The sequence below is a fragment of the Stegostoma tigrinum genome, chromosome 7, assembly GCF_030684315.1.
Source record: "Stegostoma tigrinum isolate sSteTig4 chromosome 7, sSteTig4.hap1, whole genome shotgun sequence".
NCBI lineage: Eukaryota > Metazoa > Chordata > Chondrichthyes > Orectolobiformes > Stegostomatidae > Stegostoma > Stegostoma tigrinum.
This window is the reverse complement of record NC_081360.1, coordinates 2932963-2950362: the sequence shown is the minus strand read 5'-3', so window position 1 is coordinate 2950362 and position 17400 is coordinate 2932963. Positions and strand designations below refer to the sequence as shown.

The 17400-nt window shown below is 43.0% G+C and overlaps 1 protein-coding gene across 1 annotated transcript; it reads right to left on the bottom strand.

Moving 5' to 3' along the window:
- Nucleotides 1-3247: 3247 nt before the first annotated feature.
- Nucleotides 3248-12720, bottom strand: LOC125454269 (probable G-protein coupled receptor 139). The gene is made up of 3 exons (XM_059647638.1): nt 12687-12720; nt 11860-11989; nt 3248-4502 (listed from the first exon to the last, which is right to left on the bottom strand). Exons 1-3 carry the CDS (start codon nt 12718-12720, stop codon nt 3551-3553), a joined length of 1116 nt encoding a protein of 371 aa, XP_059503621.1. The 3' UTR covers nt 3248-3550.
- Nucleotides 12721-17400: the final 4680 nt, after the last annotated feature.

The window sequence follows — 17400 nt, the reverse complement described above, 5'->3', positions numbered from 1 at the left end:
CATCCTCCGCCTTGACACAACTGGCTACGGTTGTATTATATTCCCCACATAGTAAGCTCCAGCTCTGGGAAACTGAGAGGTTTTACAAACAGTTGGTGAGTCAAATGGGAAGCCACACTGTTGTTAAGAGACAAGCGTGTGGAAATGGTTAAAGATAGTAGAGAGAACCCCAGCAAGCAATGTTAATCAGGAGGAGAAGACGTGCGTTTGCATCCCTCTCGTGGAGCAGGAAGAAGAGAGACAGGGTCGATTTAGGGAAGAGCCATTATAAGGGCCATATGTGAAATGTGTATTTATAGTTGGGGCACAGAAGTGCCATGAAGGTGAGACCTGGAGTAGGTGTGTCGTGGTTAATTTGAACGGGGAACTTTTGGCAGGAGAGAGGATAGAAGGATGTCACTCCACCCAAGTAGCCATATTAAAAACCCTAAACTAAAAGCACTTACTGCTACCCTCCACTAGGAAATGGATATAGAGTTACCATCTACAAAGACAGTAAAAATGCCTTTGATTAGATTAGATTCCCTACAGTGTGGAAACAGGCCCTTCAGCCCAACAAGTTCACACCACCCCTTGAAGCATCCCACGCAGATCCATCCCCCTATAACCCTATAGTCCACACACCCCTGAACACTACAGGCAAGTTAGTATGGCCGATCCACCCAGCCTGCAAATCTTTTGACTGTGGGAGGAAACTGGAGCACCCGGAGGAAACCCATGCAGACGTGGGGAGAATATGCAAACTCCACACAGTCACCCGAGGCTGGAAGTGAACCTGGGTCCCTGGCGCTGTGAGGCTGCAGTGCTAACCAATGAGCCACCGTGCCGCCCCATGGTGCAGTCCTTGACCACATGATGACACAGAAACACAAGGCCATATTACTTTGAGTGGTAGTACAATTCAACATGACACCCCAGTTATGTGCCCAGTGGCAACAGTAATTGGATTTAAAGTGCACAGAAGGATCCAAACACTAAAACAGAAACAAATTGACCAACAGCAAGCTAGTCTGGCGATCTCTCTTTTCTTCCTCTCTCTCTTGCAGTTTTTGAGGGCTGAACATGAACGAGATTGTTGCATACTTTGGAAGCCTGGATAGATTAGGTTGTGTGTATATATGTGATGCCGTTTCATGGCAACTGCAATTCAGGATATTAATGCCATTAGTGTAAACATGAAACACTAATTATCAGTGGGCTCCTCTCAATTTTGATTCCATCGGAGGCAGACATGCACATGGCACAACTAGCTGGTTCCATCACGGCCTTGACAATATTTCAGGGGTGGTATATCTTTTGGGACTTGACCCCAAAATCAAATGTGACCATTAATTTGATGAGATAACAAGATGTAGAGCTTGATGAACATAGCAGGCCAAGCAGCATCGGAGGAGCAGGAAAGCTAACGTTTCGGGTCTGGACCTTTCTTCAGAAATCATTAATTTGATGATATCCCTATTGTTGTATTGTTCGCATTGATGATTGTTATTTTCATTGTAGTTTTAATCATCTAGTGTAAGCTCCATACTCTTACTATATGTTCTCATGTGACAATCACTGATCTGTCACTGTCAATTAATTTACAATATTGATGATGCAATGTTATTCTTTTGATACTGACAAACTCCACAGTTTCTAACTATATCAGTTACTGATTTACTTGTTCCAGCTGCTGCACAATATTGGGAAACAAAAACTGGAGGCTGAAGAAAAATGCAGCCGAAACAAATATCCCACCTCATGTCATCGAATTCCTATCTCAACTCACTTTACCCACCACGGTAAATACGAAATGAAGCATGCCTTCTGCAGTGGACCTAAATATCATTGAAGCAAATTTCAAGATTCACTCACTCGACTGTTGTCTCACGCTGAATGTCTCATTTACTGACTGAATTTTAAGATTCCTTTATTAAATAGAGTTGCACTGTGTCACTCTCCATCTTACATTCTCCTCAGAGTAATAAAAACATATTTAAAAACATATTTAGGTCTCTACTCAGGTGAAAATTTTCAGAGGACTGATTGACGAATGTCCTATTAGAAGTTGGGTGGATATGCATTTTGGGAGTTGGAGATGAGTTGCTCACTGCAGAAGACCTAGCATCTGATCTGATCAGATGGCTATCGTATTGGTCTGGCAATTAAGGGTTGAAGTCTGGACAATGATAATTAATGCCAATGCACAGTTAAAGTGTTCTTTGGAACAGAACATTGATGCGAAAGCTTCTTCTCATACAGCAAGTATTTACAGTCTGGAATTCACAGGCTGGAAGTAGTTGAAGCAGCAGTTTCAGTTAATATATTGCAGAGGATGTTGGATGATTACATAAAATCAAAACAATATTCTACATTGCGGAGTCAAGGAAGATAAATGGAAGTAACTCATGATGGTCATTCGCAGAATTAGTGCAAATGAAATGATCTGAGTGGCATAACTCTGAAACAACAATTCTGTGATGCACAGTTCTTAAAATTGAGGAATGGGACACGGTGACTCAGTGGTTAGTACTACAGCCTCATAGCCTCCATCCTCAGGTGACTATCTGTGTGGAGTTTGCACACTCTCCCCGTGTCTGCGTGGGCTTCCGCTCACAGTCCAAAGATGTGCAGGCTAGGTGGATTGGCCAAGCTAAATTACTGAAGGTTTCAGGGATGTTTAGATTAGGTGAACCATAGATGGATCGGTCTGGGTAGGATGCTCTGAGCGTCGGTGTGGTCTTGTTGGGCCGAAGGTCCTGTTTCCACTCTGTAGGGAATCTATGAATGTGCTGGTAAATGTCATTACCATAATAAAGGAATTGGGCAAACCTGCAAATTCTATGTGTGATCCCTTATTTCGTAGGATCACTGAATCCTCTCTGTCAGAAGCTAATTGTTATGTCAGAAATATTATCATGCAACAACATGGGGTTGATTTCTCATTTCTATGGATGTGTGGTCCTTCCTCTGAAACATACATCTGAGCTGAACGGAGATGCTCCAGGTTTTGTAGTAATGATTGAACAGTGCATCTGCAGGATCATATTGATGGTTATCAAAGACAATTTGTGTTGCTGTTCTACAGCGCCTCAGTGATGTTCTAGTACTACTGCCCATCGTTAACATTCTACTGACTTATACACTTGAACAGAGAATGACAGACAGAGAGACAAACAAGACAGAAAATTTAATAACTGTGAATGACAAATTGAAGGACTGTGACTCAATAAAATATCAAGAATGAATGCATTAACAATCAACCGACATGAGGAAAAATAAAGAATTCACAATATTTCTTTGGCAAGATGTAGTTTATGCTTTCTGAACAATATGTTAGCAGCAGGAAATTTTACACGCGGCTGCGGAAATGAGATAGTAGTATATCATTTTCTACGTATCTTTTTGGTGGATCTACGACGATATTCCTGTCTCTTTAACGTTCACAGCACTAGCAATTCCCTATTGATCGATTTGTGCTGGTCTTTGTCGCGTTTTTGTTGAGAACGTTGGATTAGTTGTTACATCTCTGAATTTAAGCAGAGACTGAATTTTGCATTACTTTCATTAGCTACTTCTTAAAGTGTTGAAAAATTGCTGTAACAGGAAATTTCACTGCACTATTGAGCTGCTGTCTGAATTTGGACTGAGTCGCCGTATAAATGAATGTGTTTGTACAGCAACTTAAGTTTCGTAACATAAATCCAACTCTTTGAAATATGAATTCCGAATTGCTGTAATCCCTGGTATTTGCTCCTGTAAACTTGTAATATAGGAAATCGATAACATGCACCAACCACAGAAGAATGAAGCTCCCGGATATAGAGAAAAGTAAAACCACGGACTTCCTCCTGCTTTCTATCTCTGGGTCGCTGCAGTTCTGTGCGTTGTTCTGTCCTCTTAGTCCCTTACGAACTCGACTACTCACCAAAATGTGTTTCACCGTCATAGTATTCAGTAGCAAAATGAAAGCGAATGGAAGCAATGGAGTTAAAACATTATCAAACCAGTCAAAAATCACCCACCCGGGCTCAGTATAATAGCTCGGTTTGATATAACAGAACCATGGTACATTGTCAATTATCTTTCCATGTTCCTGTGTGAAATAATAGGAGACGTCTTTCACACACAGCGCAATGGAGGATGTTGCTAGAACCACACGAGCAGTTTTCTCAGTGCAATAAGTTGCTTTCAATTTCTGACAGCAAATCGCTACAAATCGATCGAAGGTGAAAGTAACCGTGAACCAGACAGAGCATTCTGTGGTTACACGGCGCAGGACATTGATCACACTACAGACAGGAGTGATGAAAATGAAAGATCCCGGGAAATAGTAATAAACGATCCGCCATAGCATGACCTCGGCGATAATAAACAGGAGATCCGCTGTTGCCATGGCCGCCAGATAGGAAGTGGTGCAGGTCGAGAGTCCGCACTTTCCCCTGGATAATATCACAATGGCGAGTACATTAACTGTGTGAGAGAAATTGGTTCGTGACTTGAAATTAATGGTCAAAAATTCACTGGATAGTTAGGCAAGAATAGACGATGGATGTGGTGTGGATTAATCTTCTTTCCAATAAAATCTCCATCCTAACTCGAACAAAGCTCCATCTCGACATGTTCTGAACCTAACACATTAGAATAGTTAGCGAGTTTTGAGAAGATTTGTAGCTCAGGTTGAGGTTCTGGATGTGAGTTTGCTCGCTGAGCTGGAAGGTTAGTTTTCAGACGTTTCGTCACCATTCTAGGTAACATCATCAGTGAGTCTCCGACGAAGCGCTGGTGTTATGTCCCGCTTTCTATTTCTACCCAACCAGATAAATAGAAAGCGGGACATAACACCAGCGCTTCGTCGGAGGCTCACTGATGATGTTACCTAGAATGGTGACTAGAAATAGAAAGCGGAACACCAGCGCTTCATCGGAGGCTCACTGATGATGTTGCCTAGAATGGTGATGAAACGTCTGAAAACTAACCTTCCAGCTCAGCGAGCAAACTCACATCCAGAACATTAGAATAGTGTCTGCAGATGTTCACTTTCTGAAAGCAGATTTCATAATGAAAACATTTAATGAAGTTGTACCTGTGAGTAAACCTGATCTGCAGTGTTAATTCTGCCTGGTCAGGTTTTCCCATAACAATAGCAGGAGTCAAATGCTCGCACAATGGACACAACTACTGGCGATTTGACAAATTCACAATTCAACATCAAGGCATTCAAACTGTTTATACTGTCTAAGAGTGATTGCGCAGAGGTCTTAAGTTTGTTGATAACATTATTATCCCGGTGTTTCTCTGTTAGTAAATAGTTCATAGAACATAACATAGAATATAGAACATTACAGCACAGTACAGGCCCTTCAGCCCTCGATGTTGTGTCGACCTATCATACCGATCTCAAGCCCATCTAACCTGCACTATTCCATGTACATCCATATGCTTATCCAATGATGCCTTAAATGTACCCAAAGTTGGCAAATCTACTACCGTTGCAGGCAAAGCGTTCCAATCCCTTACTACTCTCTGAGTAAAGAAACTACCTCTGACATCTGTCCTATATCTTTCAGCCCTCAATTTAAAGCTATGCCCTCTCGTGCTCGCTGTCACCATCCTAGTAAAAAGGCCCTCCCTATCCACCCTATTTAACCCTCTGATTATTTTATATGTTTCAATTAAGTCACCTCTCAACCTTCTTCTCTCTAATGAAAACAGCCTCAAGTCCCTCAGCCTTTCCTTGTAAGACCTTCCCTCCATACCAGGCAACATCCTAGTAAATCTCCTCTGCACCCTTTCCAAAGCTTCCACATCCTTCTTATGATGTGGTGACCAGAACTGTACACAATACTCCAAGTGCGGCCGCACCAGAGTTTTGTACAGCTGCCCCATAACCTCTTGGTTCCGGAACTCGATCCCTCTATTAATAAAAGCTAAAACACTGTATGCCTTCTTAACAGCCCCGTGAACCTGGGTGGCAACTTAATTATTTTTTGCTCAATAGTTTGCTGTAAAAGAACAACATCAATACAATTTTCTTGAGACAAACAAAACAAAAAGACTATCTCTCAGTTTCAATTTGATGCCGTTTATAAAACACATTGGAAAACAAGGATTTTCTCAAACTATTATTTCTAAGTGTAGAACCAGCTTACTTTTAGTAAAGCTCACTGCATATAATTTTACAGTGGCAAATGTTCTCAAAATAAGATCATAATTAGGTTCAGAAAGCTACACTCAGTACACTTCATCAGTCAACAATACTTCCAGTTGCACATGCAAATGATAACAATTGCCATTCTTCAGTTCGAGATTAATATTAATTAGAATTTGCACTGACATAAATTCCTTCAGAGAGTTTCCTGCACTGACGCTTGATTTAACAGTGCAAGGCATTGCAGTGACGGTAATACCTTCATTATTCAGAGAACGCATGAAGTTCAAGCCGATATTTATTTAACTTGAGGCAATAAATTAAACCACCAATACCAATTAAGTAATTTGGTTAAAAAAACTACATCTCCGAATCTGTCCCTGTACATGGGCAAACTTACATAAGTAATCAACATAACCATTTACCATGCACACAGAGATTGATACAACTTTAGTTCTTTTAATTAAAAAAAAGAAACAAAAACCCTACCGGGGACACCAACAGCAGCAAGTGTATTGTAGTATATTTTTAGCACATTGTCAATTGGATAATGCATTCCCACTGAAGCGAGCTTTCCCTTCGTGCTGAAGACAATCTGACTGTGTCAATCTCTGAATTAATTCATTTAAGGGCCTTAATTTATCCCTTGTTGGAAGTCTGGTGGGATGCTGAGGTTATGAAATGATTAAATTTATTCACATGAGTAAATTGGCTATGGGAGAAAATTAATTCATCAGTGTGAAAGAAAGTCACGTGCACAATTCTGATGATGAGAATTAAATTATTCATTAATTTATTCTGCTTTATGTGAAACTACAAATTCAAAGGCCATTCAAAAATGAAATTGACTTTTTCCGAGATAACAAGGTGTAGAGCTGGATGAACACAGCAGACTAAACAGCATCAAAGGAGCAGGAATGCTGAGGTTCTGGGCCTAGACCCTTTTTAATTGACATTTGCCTGTTGTTTCTTCTCAGACAATCAATTCCTTGCCGTGTGCAGAAAATCATTTGAAGACCTCCACATAATATGTGCTCCTGAGATGCTGCTGGGCCTACTGTGTTCATCCAGCCTCACATTTAATTAGAGATAATGGGGACTGCAGATGCTGGAGATTCCAAGATAATAAAATGTGAGGCTGGATGAACACAGCAGGCCAAGCAGCATCTCAGGAGCACAAAAGCTGACGTTTCGGGCCTAGACCCTTCACCTCTCTGATGAAGGGTCTAGGCCCGAAACGTCAGCTTTTGTGCTCCTGAGATGCTGCTTGGCCTGCTGTGTTCATCCAGCCTCACATTTTATTATCTTCACATTTAATTATCTTGGATTCTCCAGCATCTGCAGTTCCCATTATCACTCACATTATATTAGTGTTTGTTTTGAGTTTGGGGTAATGTGCATTTCTTTCCAGCTAATTTGCACAAAACAAAATACTTGTTAAATTCAGTCATAATGCTTTAGTTTACATCATGTTGCCTAATTGGAGATTAATTGAGACAAGATAACAACCCGCTTTCCAAAACACAGAATGACGAAAGGTTGCATCCTTTGATGAATGATAAAATCTGATCAAAACAATAAGGCGATTGCAAAAGAAAAGCAGATGAAGGGAAAAAAGTGGTCGTACTGATATAGACAATAGACAATAGGTGCTGGAGTAGGCCATTCAGCCCTTCGAGACAGCACTACCTTTCATTATAATCATGGCTGATCATCCACAATCAGTATCCTGTTCCTGCCTTATCCCCATAACCCTTGACTCCACTGCTTTCTGGGGAAGAGCATTCCATATATCCACCACTCTCTGGGTGAAGAAGTTTTTCCTCAACTCTGTTCTAAATGGCCTACCCCTTATTTTTAAACTGTGTCCTCTGGTTCTTGGACTCACCCATCAGCAGAAACATGCTTCCTGCCTCCAGAGTGTCCAATCCCTTAATAATCTTATATGCCTCAATCAGATCCCCTCTCGTCCTTCTAAACTCAAGTGTATACAAGCCCAGTCTCTCCAATCTTTCAACATATGATAGTCCTACCATTCCGGGAATTGACCTCGTGAACCTATGTTGCACTCCTTCAATAGCAAGAATGTCCTTCCTCAAATTTGGAGACCAAAACTTCACACAATACTCCAGGTGCGGTCTCACCAGGGCCCTGTACAGCTGCAATGGGACCCGTTTGCTCCTATACTCAATTCCTCTTGTTATGAAGGCCAGCATGCTATTAGCTTTCTTCACTGCCTGCTGTACCTGCATGCTTGCTTTCATTGACTGATGTACAAGAACACCCAGATCTCATTGTGCTTCCCCTTTACCTAACTTGACTCCATTGAGATAGTAATGTGCCTTCCCGATCTTGCCATCAAAGTGTATAACCACACATTTATCCACATTAAACTGCATCTGCCATGCATCCGTCTACTCACCTAGCCTGACCAAGCCACCCTGTATTCTTGTAACATCCTCCTCACATTTCACACTGCCACCCAGCTTTGTGCCATCAGCAAATTTGCGAATATTACTTTTAATGCCTTCGTCTATATCATTAATGTATATTGTAAACAGCTGCGGTCCCAGCACCAAACCTTGTGGTACCCCACTGGTCACTCCCTGCCATTCCAAAAGGGACCCGTTTATCACTACTCTTTGCTTCCTGTCAGCCAGCCAATTTTCAATCCAACTCAGTATTTTGCCCCCAGTACATGCGCCTGAATTTTATTCACCAGTCTTCGATGCAGGACTTTACGAAAGGCTTTCTGAAAGTCCAGGTACACTACATCCACTGGTTCTCCCTTATCCGTCTTCATAGTTACATCCTCAAAAAATTCCATAAGATTAGTCAAGCACGATTTCCCCTTCATAAATCCATGCTGACTCTGAACTATTCTGTTACTGCTAGCCAAATGAGTCATAATTTCATCTTTTATAATTGACTCCAGCATCTTTCCCACCACTGACGTCAGGCTAACTGGTCTATAATTTCCTGTTTTCTCTCTCCCTCCTTTCTTGAAAAAGGGACAACATTTGCCACCCTCCAATCCACAGGAACTGATCCTGAATCTATAGAACCTTGGAAAATAATTACCAACGCATCCACAATTTCTAGAGCCACCTCCTTAAGTACTCTGGGATGCAGACCATCAGCTCTCGGGGACTTATCAGCCTTCAGACCTAACAGTCTATCCAACACCAATTTCCTGCCCAACATAAATACCCTTCAGTTCGTCCACTACCCTTGGTCCTTCAGCCGCTATTGCATCTGGGAGATTGCTTGTGTCTTCCCTAGTGAAGACAGATCCAAAGTACCTATTCAACTCTTCTGCCATTTCCTTGTTCCCCATAATAAATTCACACGTTTCTGACTTCAAGGGCCCAATTTTAGTCGTAACCTTTTTTTTTCTTTTCACATACCTAAAAAAGCTTTTACTATCCTCCTTTATATTTTTGGCCAGTTTTCCTTCATAGCTCATTTTTTCTCTGTGCATTGCCTTTTTAGTTATCCGCTGTTGCTCTTTAAAAGCTTCCCAGTCCTCCGGCTTCTCACTCGTCTTTGCTATGTTGTACTTCTTCTCTTTTATCTTTATACAGTCCTTAATTTCCCTCGTCAGCCATGGCCGCCCCTGCCTCCCCTTAGGATCTTTCTTCCTTATTGGAATGAACTGATCCTGCACCTTGTGCATTATATCCAGAAATACCTGCCATTGTTGTTCCACTGACATCCCTGCTAGGGTATTCTACCATTGAACTGTGGCCAGTTCCTCCCTCATAGCTCCATAGTTCCCTTTATTCAACTGCGGTACTGATACTTCCAATTCTCCCTTCTCCCTCTCAAACTGCAGATTAAAACTTATCATATTATGGTCACTACCTCCTAATGGCTCCTTTACTTTGAGGTCTCTGATCAAATCTGGTTCATTGCACAACTCCAGATCCAGAATTGCCTCCTCCCTGGTAGGCTCCAGTACAAGCTGTTCTAAGAATCCATCTCAGAGGCACTCTACAAACTCCCTTTCTTGGGGTCCAGTACCATCCTGATTCTCTCAATCTACCCGCATGTTGAAATCTCCCATAACAACTGTAGTGATACCTTTGTGACAGGCCAATTTCAACTCTTGATTCAACTTGCACCCTACATCCTGACTACTGTTTGGGGGCCTGTAGATAACTCCCATGAGGGTCTTTCTACCCTTCGAATTTCTCAGCTCTATCCATACTGACTCTACATCTCCTGACTCTATGTACCCCCTCGTAAGGGACTGAATATCATTCCTCACCAACTGGGCTACCCCACCCCCTCTGCCCACCAGTCTGTCCTTTCGATAGCATGTATAGCTTTGAATATTCATTTCCCATGCCCTATCCACTTGAAGCCACGTCTCAGTTATCCCCACAACATCATATTTGCCAACTTCCAACTGAGCATCAAGCTCATCCACCTTATTTCTTATGCTTCATGCATTCGAATATAATATTTTTAATTTGTTTCTCCCCTCACCCTTCCTATCAATCCCTATTTCACTTGGCCATACTGTACAATCCCTTCTTGAGTTTTCTGCTCTGTTGATTCTGTTGTCCTTCTTAACTTCTCTTATTCTCACTTTCCCTTTAACTTCATTCTTAAATTTCCAGTTTGGCCCCTCCCCACTACTTAGTTTAAACACACCTGTGTTGCAGTGGTAAGCCTGCCTGCCAGAATGCTCGTCCCCCACCTATTAAGATGCAAACCGCCCCTCTTGTACAATTTATTCTTACCCCAAAACATACCCCAGTGATCCAAGAATTTAAATCCTTGCTTCCAGCACCAGTCCCTCAGCCAGACGTTCAAGTTCATTATCTCTCTGTTCCTGCCCTCTCCAGCCCGACGAACTGGAAGCAAGCCAGAGATAACCACCCTGGAAGTTCTGCTTTTCAGCCTTCTTTCGAGTTCTCTAAAGTCCCACTGTAGAATGTCCCTTCTTTTCTTCCCGACATCATTAGTGCCAACATGCACCACCACCTCTGGCTCTTCACCTTCACCCTCGAGGATTCTCTGCACTCTGTCAGTGATGTCCTGGATCCTGGCACCAGGAAGGCAACACACCATCCTCAAATCTCGCCTGTTGCTGCAGAAACCCCTGTCAATCCCTCTCACAATGGAGTCCCCTATTACCACAGCTCTGTGTGATGTCTGACTTCTCGGCTCTGCCTCTGCACCAATTTTTGACTCGCAGACCTGTACACCTCTCGGACTGGCAGTGTCGTCTGTCTCGACAGTTTCCAAGACAGTCAACCTGTTTACAATAGGTGCTTCCTCTGGGGTGTCTTGTACTTCATTCATGTCTTCCTTCATCATCGACATCCTCCTTCTCTCTTCAGGTATCCTCAGTGTAATGACCTCGCTGAAGGTCCTGTCCAGAAAATTCTCATTCTCTCGGATGAGCCTGATGTCATCTAGTGCTTTCTTCAGGGCTGCAACAACCTCCTTCAGAAGCGAATGTGTACACACTTACCACAGCTATAGGAGCCAGAAACATCATCAGTGTCCCTGACCTCCCACATCATGCACGGAGCACACTGAATCAGCTTGCCAGTCATGTCTTCACCCTCTTCAACAGTGGCGTAATCTCCTCACTGAGCCTCTTCGCCAAAAACTTGCACTTTACTCACCAGGCACTTCCCTCAACCCTTGTTGTTTGCTGTGAGTCTGTGGACTCTTCATTAGGTTAGAGGAGGAGGGTGGGCGGGAGGCCCTACCGTGTAGTTAACGTATCAAATCCCGAGTCTGGCCTGCACATGTTCTCCCTCACTTGTGCATGCGCATATTGAGGTGGCACAGAATGCTGGTAGGGCCTCTTCTGGAACAGTGTGTGCAGTTGTGTTTGCCCTATTATAGGAAGGATATTTTTAAACTGAAGGGTTCAGAAACGATTTGCCAGGCTGTTGCTGGAAATGGAAGTTTGAGATACAAAAATGGACTCGAAAGCCTGCGACAATTTTTCATTCGTATATCGGAGATTGAGGGATGACCGTGTTGAGGTTTACAAAAATCAGGAAGGGACATTGATAAGCTGAATGACAAGGGACTTTTCCCTAGGGTGGTGGAGTTCAAATCTAGGGGCCATATTTTAAGTTAAGAGGAGAACATTTTAAAATGGACATGAAGGGCAATTTCTTTACACAGAGTGGTTCATGTGTGGAATGAACTGCCAGAAGAAGTATTGGGTACGCGTACAGTTTTAACATTGAAAAGGCATTTGGGTACGTAAATGAATGAGAAAGATATGGAGGGCTATGTGGCAAATTCAGGCAGTGTGACTAGTTTAAATTGTGAACATAGTTGGTGCGGACTGGTTGGGCCGAAGGTGTATTTCGATGCAGTATGACTCGATGGCACTCTCTTGCGCACACGCACCCTCTCCATCTATTTCTATCACACGCGCTCTCTTTCTCAATACGCCCTCTAGTTTACACACAAGCTCCCGGTCTCACTCAATCCGTCATTCACATTCTCATTCACTCCCTCACACACGCGATCTTTTTCTTGCTTTCGCGCACGTCCTCCCTCACACAAATGCACTCACGCGCTCTCTTCGCATACGACTGCGCGCACGCCATCATTAACTCACCCAATCCGTCACTCATCACCACCCCCCCCCCCGCCACTTCAGACGCAAACACAGTCATACTCTTCTTCACGCACGCCCACAACATCACGCTCACTCACACACATCCTTACTTACTGGCAGACGTACCCTCAAGATCTCTCTCCATGCTATGCACACCCCCCGATGTCTCTCACACAAGGTCTGTCTTAATCCCACACGTATCCACCGTCACTCTCTTTCACAGTCGCACACAGCCACACACTTACACTCACACACTCTCACTTTCACGAAATTACATCCTCACGCTCTCTTTCGCGCATACGCAATTCTTCTTGCACATAGATACTGACTCTTCATCCACACTTTGTTATCTTGGATTCTCCAGCAGCTACAGTTCCCATTATCTCTTCTTGCACATATATTGTTCATCACTCAACCTCTCACTATAGCTCCGTTCTCTCTCTCGCGCTCAATTTCTCTCTCACGCACAAGCAGACGGCCTCAGCTATTCTCTCGCAAGTACACATACTCTCACGCTAGCCCACACACTCGTTCGCTCTTGAGCACACATAGGCATGCTCATTCACACTCTCTCATTAACTCATTCACCCTCACTCTCTCTCAGACATAAGCGCACAACCTCACCGTCTCTCTTTCTTGTCCTTACTCACACACTACTGTCTCACACACGCAGCATCACTCACAGAAGCACAACATTACTTGCTCCGACATTCTCACTCTCAGTCTCCCTCACGCTTAGACACACGACATCACTCTCTCCATCTCGCTCTCTCTCGTTCTGTTATCCTCTGCCACACACACACCGTCACTCACTTTTGCGCGCACACACATACACTCCCAGGCGACTCAAGCACACCCTTATTCCCTCCGTGACGCACCTTTACTCACACACACACTCAAGCCCCTGACTTTCTCTTACACATAAGCACACGCACTCAACTCTCTCTCTCGTACACGCAAACACTCTCACTCGCTCTCATACGCCCATACACTCATATGCATACATACACCAAACACCTTCTTGCGCATGTACACGCTACCATCTCTCTTTCTATCCTGATGCAATCTCTCTCTCTCTCTCACTCACACACACACACACACACACACACACTTTTTTACTCAGGGCTCAGTGACACAGATGCAGTGGAGTCAGTTTGCACTCCCGTGGTCAGTGATACACACTCCGTAGGTTCAGTCTGTTCTCCACAGATCAGTGATACATACACAGTCGGGTCAGATTGGTCTTCAAGGTGTCATTGATAGGTCGGCAGTGAATTAAATGTGCACTTACTGGGATCATTTACAATCTGACTGATCATTGATATTGACCTCGTTGTGGAACATTCTTTGCGTCTTTACACTCTATCCAATTGATTCAACAGAATCTCCAGAAATGTTCTTATCGTAATTTGTAGTCTTTGATATTTCGGAGCTGCTGTTCTCAGATTATCATTGACCGATGTTTTCGACGTCAAGTCATAGTTATGTCTTGTTTTCGATCCCTTCATTATTACTCTGGCCACAATGATGCTTTTGATGACATAGTATTGTATTCAGAGAGGCCACAAAGAAAATGGGGATACTATTCAGGGCCTGCGACACATGGAGTATCTGTGTACAATAGCTCTGTAGGGCCTGTAAAGAAGGCTGATGGAATTTGGCGAATGCCAGTTGATTATCGCCAACTTAATAAATCTCTGATGTGGTCGCTGTTACAGAAGGTTTATCCCAAGTCCAGATACCTGGTATGACGTTATTGATCTAACAAATGCCTTTTACTCCATTCCGATGGCCTCAGAATTACAAGCTCAGTTTTCTTTTACGTGGGAAGGTCTCCAGCATACCTTCTGTCGGCTACCACAAGGATATCTACACAGCCTAACGTTATACTATTAGCTAGTGGAAATGGACTTAGATTTGTGCCCGCTGGCACCAGGCATCCACGTAGCATATTATATGGTGATATCTTGATGCACAGACCAACAGAAACCACGGTGGCAGAAGCTGTAGCCACACTGGTGCAACGTATGTGAGACGGACGTTGGGAAGTGAACCCGAAAATGATACAGGGACCAGCACAATCAGTGCAACTTTTAGGTATTCAGTGGACAAAAGTGGATAGAGTAATCCCTGAAAAAGTAAAGTATAAAATCAGCAAGACTGAGGTACAGAAATTCGTAGGTCTGCTGAGATATTGGCACAGGCACTTATCTCACTTGGTCACCTTACTAAGACCGTTATATGCCGTTACTTGAAAGAAAGCTCAGTTCGAATGGGACCATGAACAACGGAAAACATTAATGGCCGCTAGCGAGGTTGTAGTTTCCCCGGCCCCTCGGATACTTGGCTTATCCTTTGTATTATAAGTACCAGTATTAAAAGATGTAGCCACGCGGAGGTTATGGCACAGACAAAAGGGGGATCCAATACCTTTTGGCTTCTGGTCCAAAAAACCTGACCGGTTACAACCCATTTGAAAAGCAACTTCTGGCCTGCTACTGGGCCTTAGTAGAAACTGAAGGGCAGACGAGTGAGGACAAAGTTCTCCTCAGGCAAGTTCTCCTCAGATTTGAATTACCAATTCTGATGTGGGAGTTATCTGACGTTATGATCCATAAGGTCGCAGAGCCCAACAAAGCTCCACTGTAAAATGGAAATGGTAAATATTTGATCAAACCAAGAGAGGAATGGAAAGGGTTGCCGTTTTTATGAATGCATATCTGAGCACCCGCCAGGAAAACAAACACCAAGTCCTGACGGGACCATACTTGCACATCCTATTCAATGGGGCATTCCATTTGAACAAACATCTGAAGATACTCGTCACTGTGCTTGGTTCACTAATAGATCAAACACCTGGAAGAATGGCAGGAGGCAGTGTCGAGTGGCTGCGTTTAATCCCTCCACACAGACAATTATCCATAGTGGGTGAGTTGGGGGACCAAACCAATATGCCGATTGTCATGGCCCTGGAAGAAGAGAGTCAGTGTCTGTATATCTATACTGACTCATGGGCAATGGCCAACGGAATGACTGTATAGGTGCAAACCTGGTATTCACATAACTGGAAGATTGCTGGAAAACCCCTGTGGCCAACAAGACTATGGAAATAAATATGGACAAAGGCACAGCACATGAGAATCACTGTGTACCAAGTTAATGCCCATATAAAGAATGGTTTGAACTCCGCTGACCAATACTGTGGTCAGAATAGTTAAAAAAAATGCAACCGAAGAGTATCACACTGGCAAGATTAAGGTATCACGGCACTGTGTCATAGGTGAGAGATCGTGGTTTGCACTTCCCTGCCAATCTGGTGAATGAAGTCGTTGATAAGCGTGAGATAAGTCAAAAGGCAAAACACATATTTCTGCCGAAAAAGCGAATGGCACAAATCAAGCAAGGAGACTAGCCTGCTCAAATCTGGGAGATGGACAATGTTGTCACATTACCGTTACAAAACTAATATCAACATCAGTGAACCATAGTGGATACTTACTCGGCGCTAATGTTAGCTTTCCTGACAACCAAAGTGAGTCAGAGTAACACTGTTAAGGGCATAGAACAGTTGTTTTCCTAGTACAGTGAACCATTGGAAATACAATTAGGTAACGGGGTCACATTTCACAGGGCAACAGGTTCAGCAGTGGGCTGCAGTGAATGGGTTACGTTTGATGTTCCACATTCCCTATTACCCTCAAGCAGCTAACCTTGTGGAAAAAAGTGAATGGGTTATTAAAACAGAAAACTAAATGATTGATCCCTAATCATGCATTACAGGGATGATTCAAAGTGTTGCCGCAGGCACTGTATAATCTGAATAACCAGCCTCTGAAAGGAGGGACAAACTTGAGTAGAATGTTTAAGGAAGGTGACCAGTTAAGTCCTCCCAATAAACCTACAATACCCGTCAGCCTTTCTACAGATAGAAAAGCATGGGTAGACGGCCCACAAGACCCGCCTAAATCTTGTGAGACGCATACCCATGGATATGGTGATATATATTGGATATTGATAATGGGGCAGGAAGTTCCAGAGTGTAGAGACAGAGGGAAATTAACAAAAAAGAGAATGATTGTCAAAGATTGTAAACTGATAAGATAGGATTTCTTCACAGAACCATACGAATTTATTATTGACGGATGCTGCTACACTTAATCTCATGAAACAGGCCACTGAAGTAATTAATTTGATGATGCACTCTATTGTAATATTAATTGTATTGATGATGGTTATTTGTAGTTTTAATTTTATGGTGTAGGTTACATATTCTTATTACATGTTCTCGTGCAGCTATCGCTGATTTGTGTCTGCATTTGCAATTGTAGCATGAGCTGTCAAAAATCATCAAAGCGGATTGCATAGGATGGGAAAATAGACTGGAAAAGTTAATGATATTCAAATGCATGATCTCGAATGAGTCCTGTGAACATTCCTGTGTGTGCCATGGACAGCACAATTAAAAACATCTTTTATGTACTAACAAACAGTTTTTTCTTCTCCATCTGCTTTCTTTGAGCTAGCTGTTTGTCAGACAGTATAAGAGAGAAAGAGTTTCATTCCAGGAGTTGGAGTCTGCCTCAGACCAGGATCGTGAATGTTGCCAGGAACAAACATAAGCCTTCAGACCAGCCATCAATCAACTGTCCCTGACGGACAAAAGGGTGTG